Here is a 15,922-nt window from a genome sequence, read left to right on the forward strand (position 1 = left end):
AGTGTCAGTGTTTATCAATAAGTGTCAGTGTTTATCAATAAGTATCAGTGTTTATCAATAAGTATCAATAAGTATCAGTGTTTATCAATAAGTATCAGTGTTTATCAATAAGTATCAATAAGTATCAGTGTTTATCAATAAGTATCAATAAGTATCAGTGTTTATCAATAAGTATCAATAAGTATCAGTGTGTATCAATAAGTATCAGTGTGTATCAATAAGTATCAGTGTGTATCAATAAGTATCAGTGTTTATCAATAAGTATCAGTGTGTATCAATAAGTGTCAGTGTGTATCAATAAGTGTCAGTGTTTATCAATAAGTGTCAGTGTTTATCAATAAGTATCAGTGTTTATCAATAAGTATCAATAAGTATCAGTGTTTATCAATAAGTATCAGTGTTTATCAATAAGTATCAGTGTTTATCAATAAGTATCAATAAGTATCAGATAAGGGATTAAGCCGGGATATGTTGGTTACCCTGGATGAATTTAGCCTCAAGTCGGTTGTTTACCTGTGTGTGTGTGTGTGTTTACCTGTGTGTGTGTTTACCTGTGTGTGTTTACCTGTGTGTGTTTACCTGTGTGTGTTTACCTGTGTGTGTTTACCTGTGTGTGTGTGTGTGTTTACCTGTGTGTGTTTACCTGTGTGTGTTTACCTGTGTGTGTGTGTGTGTTTACCTGTGTGTATTTACCTGTGTGTATTTACCTGTGTGTGTTTACCTGTGTGTTTACCTGTGTGTGTTTACCTGTGTGTGTTTACCTGTGTGTATTTACCTGTGTGTGTTTACCTGTGTGTGTTTACCTGTGTGTGTTTACCGTGTGTGTGTGTGTGTGTGTGTGTGTTTACGTGTGTGTGTTTACCTGTGTGTATTTACCTGTGTGTGTTTACCTGTGTGTATTTACCTGTGTGTGTTTACCTGTGTGTGTGTGTGTGGTTACCTGTGTGTGGTTACCTGTGTGTATTTACCTGTGTGTGTTTACCTGTGTGTATTTACCTGTGTGTGTTTACCTGTGTGTGTGTGTGTGGTTACCTGTGTGTGTTTACCTGTGTGTATTTACCTGTGTGTGTTTACCTGTGTGTGTGTGTGTGGTTACCTGTGTGTGTTTACGTGTGTGTGGTTACCTGTGTGTGTTTACCTGTGTGTGTTTACCTGTGTGTGTGTGGTTACCTGTGTGTGTTTACCTGTGTGTGTGTGTTTACCTGTGTGTGTTTACCTGTGTGTATTTACCTGTGTGTGGTTGCATGAAAGCAGGTCAAATTTATCTCGGCCAAGTTACTATGGTGATTTATTCTCTGCAGTTAGTCTGCTCCAGACCAGGCTAACAGCCGGGCTAACAGCCGGGCTAACAGCTTTCATGCAACCGACTTGAGGCTAAATTAAACCAGGATAACCAACATATCCCGGCTTAATCCCTTATCCTGGTTTTGTGCAATACCCCTCTGGTTGTGATTGATCAATCCCCTCTGATAGATAGATAGATAGATATAGAGAGAGATATACTTTATTGATCCCAAGCTGGGAAATTGCAGTGTAGCAGCAGCATTACACACAGACATATATAAAATATATAAAATATATAAAATATATAAATAAGCAGTCTAATTGTAGTGCAGAGTAAAAATATCAGGTGCAGTGAACAGACAGAAACATATAAGGTGCTTGGAGACTGTATTGTTGTTATTATTATTATTATTATTGTTTATTATTATTTTTATTGTTATTATTGATAACAGTGTTTATTAATATATTATTATTGTTGTTGTTGTTTATTATTGTTATTATTGTTGTTATTATTGTTATTATTGATAACAGTGTTCATTATTATATTATCATTATTATTGTATTATTGTTGTTATTATTGTTGTTGTTATTATTATTGTTATTATTGTTATTATTGATAACAGTGTTTATTATTATATTATTATTATTATATTATTATTATTGTTGTTATTATTGTTATTATTGATAACAGTGTTTATTATTATATTATTATTATATATTATTATTGTTGTTATTATTATTGTTGTTATTATTATTATTGTTATTATTGTTATTGTTGATAACAGTGTTTATTATTATATTATTATTATTGTTGTTGTTATATTATTGTTATTATTGTTTTTGTTATTATTATTATTATTATTGATAACAGTGTTTATTATTATATTATTATTATTGTTGTTGTTTATTATTGTTATTATTGTTATTATTGATAACAGTGTTCATTATTATATTATTATTATTATTATTGTATTATTGTTATTATTGTTGTTGTTATTATTGTTGTTGTTATTATTATTGTTATTGTTATTATTGTTGCTATTATTGTTATTATTGATAACAGTGTTTATTATATTATTATTATTGTTATTATTGATAACAGTGTTTATTATATTATTATTATTGTTGTTATTATTATTATTGTTATTATTGTTGTTATTATTATTATTGTTATTATTGATAACAGTGTTCATTATTATATTTTTTTTTTTTTTTTTTTTATTGTGTGTTATTATTATTTTTTTTTTTTTTTTTTGACTTTATTTTATATTATTATTATTATTGTTGTTGTTGTTATTGTTGTTATTGTTATTGTTGTTGTTATTGTTGTTGTTATTATGAGCAGAGTTTTAGCTGTTATTGTGGCAGGAAAGGTTTCCTGTGTGTGTCCCTTCCACAGCGGAGCAGCCTGTGAGAGAAGGTGCTCCGCTGTCTGACCGCTGTGTGATGGAGAGGGTGCTGATCATTGTCTATGATGGATGACAGTTTATTCAGCGCTCTCCTCTCCACCACGGACCGAGTACAGAGCCAGCCTTCTTGATGATTTTATCTGTTGGTGTCGCTGGTTCTGATGCTGCTGACCCAACACACAGCAGCAAACAAAATGGCGCTGGCAACAACCGACTGGTTAGGGATGGGAATCGAGAACCGGTTCTTCTTCAGAACCGGTGCCCAGTGAATAGATTCCTTGGAACCGTGTCCGCTTAACGATTCCACTTATCGGTTCTGCTCGTTGCAAATGCGCCATGACATCACACACGCAGCGTTGTTTTGGTTCAGAACGCAGTCAACGTCAACTACCTCCAATACACACACACACACACACACACACACACACACACAGAGTAACACAGGAACACACACACACACACACACACACACAGAGTAACACAGGAACACACACACACACACACACACACACAGAGTAACACAGGAACACACACACACACACACACACACACAGAGTAACACAGGAAAACACACACACACACACACACAGAGTAACACAGGAACACACACACACACACAGTAACACAGGACAACACACACACACACACACACACACACACAGAGTAACACAGGAACACACACACACACACCGAACACAGGAACACACACACACACAGAGTAACACAGGAACACACACACACACACACACACAGAGTAACACAGGAACACACACACACACAGAGTAACACAGGAACACACACACACACACACACACAGAGTAACACAGGAACACACACACACACACACACACCGAACACACACACACACACACACACCGAACACAGGAACACACACACGCACAGACACACACACACACAGGAACACACACACGCACAGACACACACACACACAGGAACACACACAGACACACACACACAGACACACGCACAGACACACACACACACAGGAACACACACAGACACACACACACAGGAACACACACAGACACACACACACACGGGCAACACATTGATTTTGCCACCGCACACAGGAAACACACACGTCGCGTTGTCACGGGCATGAGATTGTTGTCTTTTGCCAGCGTTGTTGTCGTTGTCGTCGTTGTTGTTGTCGTTGTCGTCGTTGTTGTTGTCGTCGTTGTCGTTGTTGTTGTCGTTGCTGTTGTTGTCGTTGTTGTCGTTGTTGTTGTCGTTGCTGTTGTTGTCGTTGTTGTCGTTGTTGTTGTCGTTGCTGTTGTTGTCGCCTCCGTTTCAGAGAGCATCACCAAAGTGCACAGCTGCTAGATCTAGCTAACGGTAGCACGAAGATATCAGTAGCTCTTTACGTTATCTGTCTAACGTTAGCTAACTCACGTTAATCGCCCAATTAGTTGTTAGATTAGTCGACTAATCAATAAAATAATCGCCCGAATAATCGTTTACCCCCAGCCCTAGCAGAAACATTTGGCCACACAGCATCAATTCATTTGCAGGACTGTCGCGTGTTTGATACCCTACTACCTAGAGACAGCGGAGCTAACAGGACGCCATCTGTTATTAATGCCGAAGGTCACTTTAAATGACATCATCATTTTTCTGCACAAAATTATTATACTTATTGGCTAAAAATAAGTAATTTCATTGGTTACATTTTCGTGTCCTGACCTATCACATGGCTAATTTAAATATTCTAATGAGCCATGTGTTGATTAGCCAACAGGAGCTCACCACAGTTGCTAAGTTACCACCAGGCTGTCAATCAAGCTCTCAGTGACAGAGAACGTTAGCCTTTATCCATCCAGATAAAAACATTAAGAACAGTTTCTGTATGATGGTTATTAGACCTGTGTAATCTGAAGGGCACGTTGTCATGAGCTGTATCTTGTATATTTATTATTAGCTATGTGTATGTGTATGCACCTTTATGTAATCTGCTGGAAAAACATTAACATTTAAAACCGGATCATACCAAACAAATATCTGCTTGTGTGTCTCCGTGTATGTAAAGTGTCCTCCTTTTGGATGTGAAGGAAATGGCCACCCTATTTCACTCTGTGTTTTTAGTTTTTATGGCACATAATGGAAGTTGGGCTTAAAAAGCCAAACCTTTATTTTTTGTCTGAACCAATTAATGTGAAAATTAACAATTTCCTAATCCTAAAGCACTCTTGATAATCTTTTGAGGCACACTCTAGCGTGCCATTGCATACTGGTTGAGAAACACTGCCCGAGGCTATGGCTCACCTACTGTTAGGTTTGTTCTGATGTTGCTGCACATTGTTTGTGTATAGTCTGTGCTGTGTCCTCTGATCAGATATTAAAGCCAGTTAATACAAACTAGGGATGGGTATCGATTTTCGAATATTCGAATAGTCATTAAATCATAAAAAATCGAATAGCTCATCGTATCTGGAAAAAAAATATGTTGTATTACTGGCGCCTTCCGCAAGGGGGCAGCGTAGCATTTGATGATACACAGTGTGGCGGGCTAGATGCCAGGCTGTAGAAGGAAAGCAACCGTCAAAAAGTTCCATGTGGAGCTATTTCAAAAAAACAAGTGACACAGAGGTACAATGTAAACTCTGCGAGGAAAAGCTTTCGTATAGCTTTTATAGCTTTTTGTTCTGGTGGAAAACCAACGAAAACAAATATCCCCAACCGGCAAAATTAGCGAGTGCTTCCTTGTGTGTGCCCGCCACATCTGTGCCGTCGGAGAGGGTGTTTTCCACGGCGGGACTTATTGTAAATAGACTTCGCTCCCGTCTTCATCCCGAGCATGTGGACATGCTCATCTTTCTAAATAAAAACATGTAATAGGCTGCAGTCGTAAACTATTGCTCGGATTATGAAGACGGACGGGCATGTTAAAAATGTTCACGTCAGCGATGCTGTCTCTCAGGTATGTTCAGTTGTTCAGTAAAATTATTATTGCTGGAAGTCACTGCACTGTGTGTTCAGTGTAACAGTTCAATAATGTTGTGCTGTGAATTGCATCACTGTCAAAATAAAAAGACAGAGTTCTGAAAAATCGCGGTGGATCTCTTTCTGAGCGAAGGGGTGGCGGGGGATATTATTAGATTAATATTCGATAAGGATCGATAAGCAATATCGATAATGGAATCGGAATCATTCAATTCTTATCAATTCCCATCCCTACGACTGGTAGATCTCCAACATCTTGCTGCACACGTTGAGGGATCTCAGCTTCTTCAGGAAATAGAGTCTGCTCATCCCCTTCTTGTACACAGCCTTGGTGTTAGATTTACAGTCCAGTCTGTTGTCGATCACCACTCCCAAGTATTTGTGGTCCTCCACCTCCTCCACCACCTCCCCCCTGATCCGTAGTGGCTGTGAAGGCGTCCTCTTCTTCCTACCGAAGTCGATCACCATCTCTCTGGTCTTGTTGACATTCAGCCTCAGGTGATTCTGTTCGGACCACTCTACAAAGTTGTCTACCAGTGTCCTGTACTCACCCTCATCTCCCTCCCTTATACACCCGACAACAACTGAGTCATCAGAAAACTTCTGCAGGTGACATGACTCAGAGTTGTACTGAAAGTCAGTGGTGTAAAAGGTGAAGAAGAAGGGAGAAAGCACAGTTCCCTGTGGAGCTCCTGTATCACTGACCACCACGTCAGACAGGACACTGCCCAGACGGACAAACTGTGGCCTGCCTGTCAAGTAGTCAGTAATCCTGGATATCATAGTGTCGTCAACACCCACCCCCCACAGCTTCTCACCCATCAGCAGAGGCTGAATGGTGTTGAAAGCACTGGAGAAATCAAAGAATGTGATCCTCACAGTGCCTCCCCCACCATCCAGATGCATATGGCTCCTTGCAGCAGTTAGATGACAGCATCATCGACTCCTAAATGGGGCTGATAGGCAAATTGCAAAGGGTCCAGAAACGTCCTCACCTGTGGCCTCAGCTGGGCTAAGACCAGTCTCTCCAGGACCTTCATCACATGCGATGTTAGGGCGACTGGTCTGTAGTCTGCCGGATCGGATGGCCTTGACTTCTTGGGGACTGGGACCAATCAGGAGGTCTTCCACAGCAATGGGACTTTCTCCTGACTCAGGCTGAGGTTGTACAGATGTCCCAGTACAGGGGACAGCTGGCTGGCACAGGTCTTCAGGATCCTGGGTGAGATGCCATCAGGGCCTGCAGTCTTTCCAGCTGCCTCTTTACCTTGCCTGTAATCACCGTTGGGCGGGGTTGGTGCAGATGTCATCAGTGGAGGAGGAGGAGGAGGAGGGGGGGCGGAGGTAGGGGGCGATGGAGGCAGATGGGGGTGTTGTCAGGGGAATGCTGGGGGGGGTCGGCCAGTTGGGACAGTGTGAGTGTGTGGGGGCTGGGGGTGTCGGAGGTGAGCAGGTGGCTAAACCTGTTGAAAACTGGTTTATGATTGGTCTATCCAGGCTCCCGATGTCGCCTGTCTTTCCCTTCTCCCTGTGTGTGCTCTGCCGCCCCCCTCCCACTGTTCTTGTTGACTTGGCCTCCAGCTTTCTTCTGTAGTCCTTGCACGTCCTGCCTCTCGGTTCAGTTTTGTCACCGCTAGTTTCTGGCTAAGGAGTGCCTTGTCATTCCAGGCCTTGTTATTGGAGAAGCAGTGAACGGTCCGGGCTGGCATGGTGGTGTCCTCACAGAATCTGATATAATCCGTAATGCAGTCGGTCATCTTATCGATGTCCTCCCCATGTGGCTCACAGAGTACATCCCAGTCTGTCGACTCGAAGCAGTCCTGCAGTGCCTCAGCGGTCTCCTGTGTCCACCTCCTCACTGTCCTGGTGTGCACAGGCTGCCTTCTCACAAGAGGGACATACTTGGGAGTCATCATGACCAGGTTGTGGTCTGACCTGCCGAGGGGGGGGGAGGGCTGTGGCGTCATATGCGTCCATGGCATTAGCATATAATAAATCATGTGTTTTATTGTCTCTGGTTGGGCAGTCAATATATTGATGGAAGTAATTTAAAGTGTTGTTCAATGAGGCATGATTAAAATCACCTGTAATGACCATGAACGCATCCGGATGTTCAGTCTGCAGTTTAGCGGTGGCGGAGCTGATGACTTCACAGGCCACCGCTGCATCAGCTGACGGGGGGATGTAGACAGCGATAACAATGGTGGACGTGAACTCCCTCAGCAAATAATACGGGCGCATTCCCACAGCTGCAGCTACAAGCTGAGGCAGCGCCAAGAGTTTTCTCTGGTTGTGATCGATCAATCCCAATGATCAATCCCAATGATCAGATGTAACTGATGATGTCATTACATTAACATTAGCATATTGATCTGGAACAGTGAGTGGATCTCCCTCTGACTCACTGACTAATCTGATTACAGCCTGTAATCAGATTAGTCAGTGTTAGCTCCATTAGTTCATACACTTTATGCTGCTCAGAGCTAGCCTGATGCTAACGTTAGCTCCTCCTTTAGTTTATTGTGATAAATGACAAATAAAGGCAATGACCTCTGACCTCTGTCTTTGTTTCAGTGGAGGTGGGCGGAGCTTCCCAGTGGCCATGATGGAGGACACGGAGCCGGAGCTTTCCCCCGCCCCCCTCTGATCAGAACAGCCCCTGCCCCTCCCCCTCTCTCTCCATCTCCTCCTCCCCTTCCCTGTCCCTCCCCTCCACCCCCTCCTCCTCCTGCGGCCCCCCCCAGGCCGTCACCCCCCCTCTGGGAGTGATCAGCGAGGGCGTGGCGGAGCTCAGCCTGGTGATAGACGCGGAGGTTGCCCACCGGGCGTGTCAGGAGGTTCTGCAGAAGGTGAAGCTGAAGCAGGTGGACAGTGATGTCACTGACCTGCAGAATGGGGAGGGGCCGGACTCAGAGCTCCCCGCCGCTCCCTCCTCCGCCGCTCCCTCTCCCCCCGCTGCCCCCGCTCTGAACACCCCAGTGAAACCACTTAAGATCCGTGAGGAGGATGACCCAGAGGGTCCGGCCCCCGGCTCAGTAAAGAGCGCCCGGCGGCGGCAGAGACACAATCCCTCCAAACAGTCGTGGCTGCTCCGCCTGTTTGAGTCCAAGCTGTTTGACGTTTCCATGGCGATCTCCTACCTGCACAACTCCAAGGAGCCCGGCGTCCAGGCATACATCGGAAACCGGCTCTTCAGCTTCCCCCACGAGGAGGTGGACTTCTACCTGCCGCAGCTGCTCAACATGTACATCCACATGGACGAGGACGTCGGGGACGCCATCAAACCATATGTGGTGGGTGTGGATGGAGGAGACACCTCAGAGTCTGAGTTTCTGTTCAATATGATCAATACAGTGTATTCTGATCAATATCATCCATAAAGATAATATATATATTATATATATTATCTATACTGTAGTAACAGTAACTACAACGGAGTGTTAGGGCCAGACTAAGAGAAAAAAATATTTATTTTTGGGGGGAAATTACAAGAATAAAGTCATAATAGTGGTGATGGTTTTAGATTAGATGTATGACAGAGTAGTATTCAGTTTTATTTGTATAGGGCCAATTCATAACAGTTATCTCAGGACACTTTTCAAATAGAGCAGGTCTAGACCGAATTATTTATAGAGACCCAACAGTACCACCATGAGCAAGACCTTGGAGACAAGGGCAAGGAAAAACTTTGTTGGGGTGAGAGTGACAGACAGACAGACAGACAGAACAACTCCACTAATAGTAGTGACTGATGATGATGATGAATGTGATGACCTCACAATGCCTCACCTGTCGTTGTGTTGTCTGTGAGCTGTAACCCTGCACGTTGTCTTGCAGGTGCACCGCTGCAGACAGAGTATCTCCTTCAGCCTGCAGTGTGCCTGGCTGCTGGGAGCGTACTCCTCCGACATGCACATCTCCACCCAGCGCCACTCTCGAGGAACCAAACTGAGGAAACTCATCCTTTCTGACGAACTCAAACCCGCGGGGCCTCGAGCTCGCAGGGACCCTCTGACTCTGACCCCTTTCTGTCCCGTGGCGTCCCCTGCCGCCATAGGAGAACACGGCCTGTCGCCCTCCAAACGCACACATCAGCGCTCCAAATCAGACGCCACAGTCAGCATCAGTCTGAGCAGCAACCTGAAGAGAACGGCCAGCAACCCGAAGGTGGAGAGCAGCCAGGACGAGGTAACGGCTTCACCTGTAGGCTTCACCTGCAGAGTGTTTACTAGGGCTGTAACGGTTTTGAAACCGAGACCGAAATCGCGACACAAAAGTCCACGGTCTCGTGTCGCCGATCTGAGAGACAGAACCGCGACACACTTGCTCCCTGGACTGTTGAGCTCTCGTTAAGACAGTTTAACTGCGGAGGTGGCGGCGGCCCGTGGGGTGGTAGCGGTGTACGCCTATATCGTATTTGTATTGACAGTAGGTTATTCTAGGTTACTGTTTATTTACTACTTTAATCTGCTCCCTTTCTCTTCTCCCCACACTCACCCACAGCACACACACCTAGTCTGGACCTCTGGTCACTCACAGCAAACACGCCCTCTTGCTCCGCCTCTTTCTGTCTCTCTTTCTCCCTGTGTGTCTCTGCTGACTTTCTCCATCAGCAGTACGTTTCATAAACTCACTAGTGATTCAGTTTTCAAGTGCACCGCATGTGGGTCCAAACCGAAACTAACGTTAGTGAGTGACATCTGCAGTGGTGCGTTCACTGACGCTCTGTAATGTAAGATTTCTGCCGTGTCCACTTAATGTAATATCAGATAACAAATAAAACGGGGAAAACCGCGGTATGAACCAAACCGTGGCTCGAAAATCGAGGTCTGATCCGAACTGTGGATTTGGTGACTCGTTACACCCCTGTTTACAGGACGAGGTAACAGCTTCACCTGTAGGCTTCACCTGTAGAGCGTTTACAGGTAACAGCTTCACCTGTAGGGTGTTTACAGGACGAGGTAACAGCTTCATCTGTAGAGCGTTTACAGGTAACAGTTTCACCTGTAGGGCGTTTACAGGACGAGGTAACAGCTTCATCTGTAGAGCGTTTACAGGTAACAGTTTCACCTGTAGGGCGTTTACAGGACGAGGTAACAGCTTCACCTGTAGAGCGTTTACAGGACGAGGTAACAGCTTCACCTGTAGAGCATTTACAGGACGAGGTAACAGCTTCACCTGTAGGCTTCACCTGTAGAGCGTTTACAGGTAACAGCTTCACCTGTAGGGTGTTTACAGGACGAGGTAACAGCTTCATCTGTAGAGCGTTTACAGGTAACAGCTTCATCTGTAGAGCATTTACAGGACGAGGTAACAGCTTCACCTGTAGAGCGTTTACAGGACGAGGTAACAGCTTCACCTGTAGAGCGTTTACAGGACGAGGTAACAGCTTCACCTGTAGAGCGTTTACAGGACGAGGTAATAGCTTCATCTGTAGAGCGTTTACAGGACGAGGTAACAGCTTCATCTGTAGAGCGTTTACAGGACGAGGTAACAGCTTCACCTGTAGAGCGTTTACAGGATGAGGTAACAGCTTCACCTGTAGAGCGTTTACAGGATGAGGTAACAGCTTCACCTGTAGAGTGTTTACAGGAGCTACAGCTCACACTAGAGCAGCAGCATCTCAACAACCAGACTCCATTCACAGAACAGATAATCATAAAACTGGACAGAACCAGAACTGTCTGTTCGCCTTTCCAACAATCACCAACAAGGTTTGGTCAGAATAATTTAATACAGACTTTAATTAGGAAGTTATGTTTATCAGCAATGTAAAATTAGCGTTTTTTGTCTACATCTCATTTATTATAATAATAATTATTATTAATAATATTATTATTATTATTATTACTAAGAGGAACATATGGATCATTGAGTTTCTGATCACATTGATCTCACATCCTCTAAACCCTCTGACCTCCTCAGGACAGCAGCTCCAGCTCGGACAGTCTGGAGTTTGAGGCTGGTCCTGTAAGTTCATGTTCTCCCTCCACGGTGCATTGTGGGAAATGGAGGCTGTGGGTTGTGGTTCTGGTTGTGGTTCTGTGTGAGGTGAAGTCCCAGAAGTTCAGCTGAGATGGAAATAAAAAGGAGCTGCACGTATGAAGACTTCACCTCCAGTAATTCTGTTTTTGTTTGATCCAATCAGCTGTTGGTGTTGGTGAGCCAATCAGGACTGTGTGTCTGTGTGTGTCTGTGTGTTTGTGTGATCCCTGATCAATATCAAAGTCTGACAACAATATTGGTGTGAAGCAGTCGTCTTTATCAATAAAACTTATGAAGCAAAAACAATTTAAAATGGTTAAAGTAGATAAAAGATCAACAGATTATTAATCGTTATAGACTGTAAGTGGTCAGGTGACTTCAGGCCAAACAGTCCGATATAGATATGATGACATCATAAATGGGTTCAATATTTTCAGATCTCTGATTGGTGAGTTTTTATGACTCATTGATCTCCTTTTGAATTTGATTGGATGTTTTTATCTTTATGTTTATTTATTGATACAGAGCACAATGCTAACTAGCTAATGTACATCCATCCTTGTTGAAGATGCTTTCAGATGCAACCACTGATCAGCACTAATACTGTGAGCACTGCGAGTGGGGGGGGTATAAGGGCTCCTGTCAGTCTGGGGGGGGGGGCGGGTATGTCAGGCAGACAGTGAACAGAGTTGATGTGTTAGAAACAGGAAAAATGGGCAGCGTGAGGATCTGATCCACTTTGACAAGAACCACATTGTGATGGACGACTGGGTCAGAACATCTCCAAACCTGCAGCTCTTGTGGGGGGTTCCCGGTCTGCAGAGGTCAGTACCTATCAAAAGTGGTCCAAGGAAGGAACAGAACCGGAGACAGGGTCATGGGGGGCCGAGGCTCATTGATGCAGGTGGGGAGTGAAGGCTGGCCCGTGTGGTCCGATCCAACAGACGAGCTACTGTAGCTCAAGCTGCTGAAACAGTTCATGCTGGTTCTGATAGAAAGGGGTCAGAACACACAGTGCAGTCTGTTGGTCTGGGACCAGTCAGGGAGTCCAGTGCTCACAGTGTTAGTGCTGATCAGTGGATAATGACAGTGTCTTTAACAGCCAGCAGGGGGCAGCTGCACTCTGATAGTATTGAGTCTTATGGAGAAGTTCAGTAAACAGGGGCAGGACTTTGGGAGGGTCCATTATTTTTGCTTCATACCGTTTTATTTAAATTTTCTCTGATGAAATGTGTCAGTCTGACAATAAATAATGATAAATAAATAATCTGTCTGTCTGTCTGCAGCCGGTGCGTCTGGCTCCTCAGAGGGAGTTCATAAAGTCTCTGATGGGGATCGGGAAGCGTTTGGCGACGCTGCCCACTAAAGAGCAGAAGACCCAGCGGCTGGTCTCAGAACTGTCTCTGCTCAACCACAAACTGCCGGCTCGAGTCTGGCTGCCGACCGCCGCCTTCGACCACCACGTGGTCCGAGTGCCGCACACGCAGGCCGTGGTGTTAAACTCCAAGGACAAGGTGAGAACAAACTAGAAATAGACCCATATGGTTTTTTCAGGGCCGATACCGATTATTAGTAGTCAAGGAGGCCGATAACCAATATTTGGAGCCGATATTCATTTGCAGTAAAAGGGAAAATATTGGCGTCATCATTTTGAATAATAAAAACTCCAACACTTAACTTCGTTTAAATGCCTTTAAGCATACAGCTTATCAGATTTGCAACATGTTAGTTTTTTTTTTTATCTTAGACAATAGACATCTTTGTTTTAAAATTCTAACAAAAAGTGCAGGGAGCTCCCGGGCTCAGCATGTCTTATAAAGTTAAATGAAAATTTAAACAAATAAATAGCTCCCTAAACTTTTCTACAGTAAATAAAGTTTTCCAAAGTTCAATATAAGTGAAATGTTAATCTTTCACTTATCTTTGTTTTAAGTTCAAACAAAAACAAAATGTGCAGGGTGCTCCCAGGGTCAGCAGCATCTCTTATAAAGTTAACTGAAAATTTAAATAAATAATAAATAGTTCCCTGAAATTTTATAAAGTAAATAAAACAGAGTTAAATCAAATTTGCACAGATATGTGAGTCTATCATGGACTATTCCATATCGATATATGAGCAACCTTGTTTCCAGTGATTAACAGGCCGTCTGGAGGGACTGCGAGTGAGCAGAGCTGCCGCTTGTTTCTATAACGTTAATGGGCTCACAGTAGTACTAGTAGTTGTGAGTTGTAGAGGACTGGGATGTTTATTACAATTTCGGGAGAGTCTGCTGCCTTAACTTACCTTCGAAACCAAGCTCCCAGGATTTTGGGTTTTGAATCCAGTTTTACATGGTGGCAAAACTGTGTGTGAGCACTGTGCATGCACAGCTTTCACTGCTGATTGGCTGTTACCCGTGCCGTGGCTCTGCGTGTAACCAGAACGTGTAACCAATCAGGTGGTGCTGTGGGTGGGACAATGCTGGAGACAGAGTAGTGACAGCAGACAGAGAGGCGCGGCTGCATCAGAGCCAAAATAACCCAGTTTTAAATTGATCTCTTATCGGACGTCGGATTAAAAAAAAAGGCCGATGCCGATATGCGTAAAAATATATCGGTGCCGATAATCGGTCGATCCCTAGAACAAACCCTCCTGTGTCAAAATTAATGAGGGGGGGGATATAGACGAGGTCATATGACCTCTGTTGACCTCTGTGACCCCACTTAGGCTCCGTACCTGATCTACGTGGAGGTTCTGGAGTGTGAGAACTTTGAGACGTCCAGCGTTCCGATCCGGATCCCAGAGAACCGGATCAGGAGCACCCGCTCTGTGGAGAACCTGCCAGACTGCGGCATGACGGCGGAGCAGAGAGCCGGCAGCTTCTCCACAGTCCCCAACTACGACAACGACGACGAGGCGTGGTCTGTGGACGACATCGGCGAGCTGCAGGTGGAGGTGAGAGCGGGGTGACATCATCATCACAGGTGTCCTCAGACAGAATGTGATGTCATCGTTATCAGAGCTAACTGTCTGTCTGTCTGTCCGTCCTCCCTGCAGCTCCCAGAGATCCACACCAACAGCTGTGATAACATCAGTCAGTTCTCAGTGGACAGTATCACCAGTCTGGAGAGCAAAGAGCCCATTTTCATCGCTGCTGGAGACATCAGGTACACACACTGTACTACACACTGTACACACACTGTACTACACACTGTACACACGCTGTACTACACACTGTACACACAGTACACACACTGTACTACACACTGTACACACACTGTACTACACATAGTACTACACACTGTACTACACACTGTACACACACTGTACTACACACTGTACACACACAGTACTTCACACAGTACTTCACACAGTACTTCACACTGTACTACACACAGTACTACACACTGTACACACACTGTACACACACTGTACTACACACTGTACACACACTGTACTACACACTGTACACACACAGTACTAGACACAGTACTTCACACTGTACTACACACAGTACTACACACTGTACACACACTGTACTACACACTGTACACACACTGTACTACACACTGTACTACACACTGTACACACACTGTACTACACACTGTACACACACTGTACTACACACTGTACACACACAGTACTTCACACTGTACACACACTGTACTACACACAGTACACACACTGTACACACACTGTACACAGTACACACACAGTATATCTTGTTTGTGATTGTCATACTGCAGATCAGTGACATCAGAAACGATCAATCAGCAGATAATCAATGTGTGTGTTTCAGGCGGCGTCTGTCAGAGCAGCTGGCTCAGGCTCCCACCACCTTCAAACGGGACCCTGAGGACCCTTCAGCTGTGGCTCTGAAGGAGCCCTGGGAGGAGAAGGTCCGGTAGGTGAAGCTAAGTCTAAATGTCTGACTGTAGTTTATATTTCTGACTGTAGTTTATATTTCTGACTGTATGTCTGACTGTAGTTAATATTTCTGACTGTAGTTTATATATCTGACAATAGTTTATATGTCTGACTGTAGTTAATATTTCTGACTGTATATGTCTGACTGTAGTTAATATTTCTGACTGTATATGTCTGACTGTAGTTAATATTTATACCTTTAGTTAAATATGTCTGCCTGTAGTTTATATATCTGACTGTAGTTTATATATCTGACTGTAGTTTCTATGTCTGACTGTAGTAAATATTTCTGACTGTAGTTTATATATCTGACAATAGTTTATATGTCTGACTGTAGTTATATTTATACCTTTAGTTAAATATGTCTGCCTGTAGT

General features: G+C 43.9%; 1 protein-coding gene and 1 long non-coding RNA gene across 5 annotated transcripts in view; one reads left to right on the forward strand and one right to left on the reverse strand.

Annotated features, from left to right (window-relative positions):
- Nucleotides 1-522: 522 nt before the first annotated feature.
- LOC127351548 (uncharacterized) lies at nt 523-1,019 on the reverse strand. Of its 4 annotated transcripts, none has more exons than XR_007880914.1 (4): nt 877-1,019; nt 734-789; nt 594-629; nt 523-551 (listed from the first exon to the last, which is right to left on the reverse strand). It is a non-coding gene; the product is annotated as an uncharacterized LOC127351548 (long non-coding RNA). The 4 variants fall into 4 exon arrangements; XR_007880912.1 differs by lacking the exon at nt 594-629 and adding an exon at nt 630-679 and having other exon boundaries at nt 539-565; nt 748-789; XR_007880913.1 differs by lacking the exons at nt 523-551; nt 594-629 and adding exons at nt 567-593; nt 630-679 and having other exon boundaries at nt 748-789.
- A 7,212-nt stretch (nt 1,020-8,231) lies between these two features.
- The window catches only part of pi4kb (phosphatidylinositol 4-kinase, catalytic, beta), an 11,438-nt gene continuing 3,747 nt past the window's right edge, over nt 8,232-15,922 (forward strand). The window contains 8 exon segments of the mRNA XM_051379062.1: nt 8,232-8,292; nt 8,294-8,947; nt 9,492-9,842; nt 11,580-11,624; nt 12,926-13,153; nt 14,347-14,574; nt 14,677-14,786; nt 15,419-15,523. Of these exon segments, the coding sequence (XP_051235022.1) occupies nt 8,257-8,292; nt 8,294-8,947; nt 9,492-9,842; nt 11,580-11,624; nt 12,926-13,153; nt 14,347-14,574; nt 14,677-14,786; nt 15,419-15,523 (1,757 nt within the window). The 5' untranslated portion in view covers nt 8,232-8,256.

The sequence above is a fragment of the Dicentrarchus labrax genome, unplaced genomic scaffold (assembly GCF_905237075.1).
Source record: "Dicentrarchus labrax unplaced genomic scaffold, dlabrax2021, whole genome shotgun sequence".
Taxonomy (NCBI): domain Eukaryota; kingdom Metazoa; phylum Chordata; class Actinopteri; family Moronidae; genus Dicentrarchus; species Dicentrarchus labrax.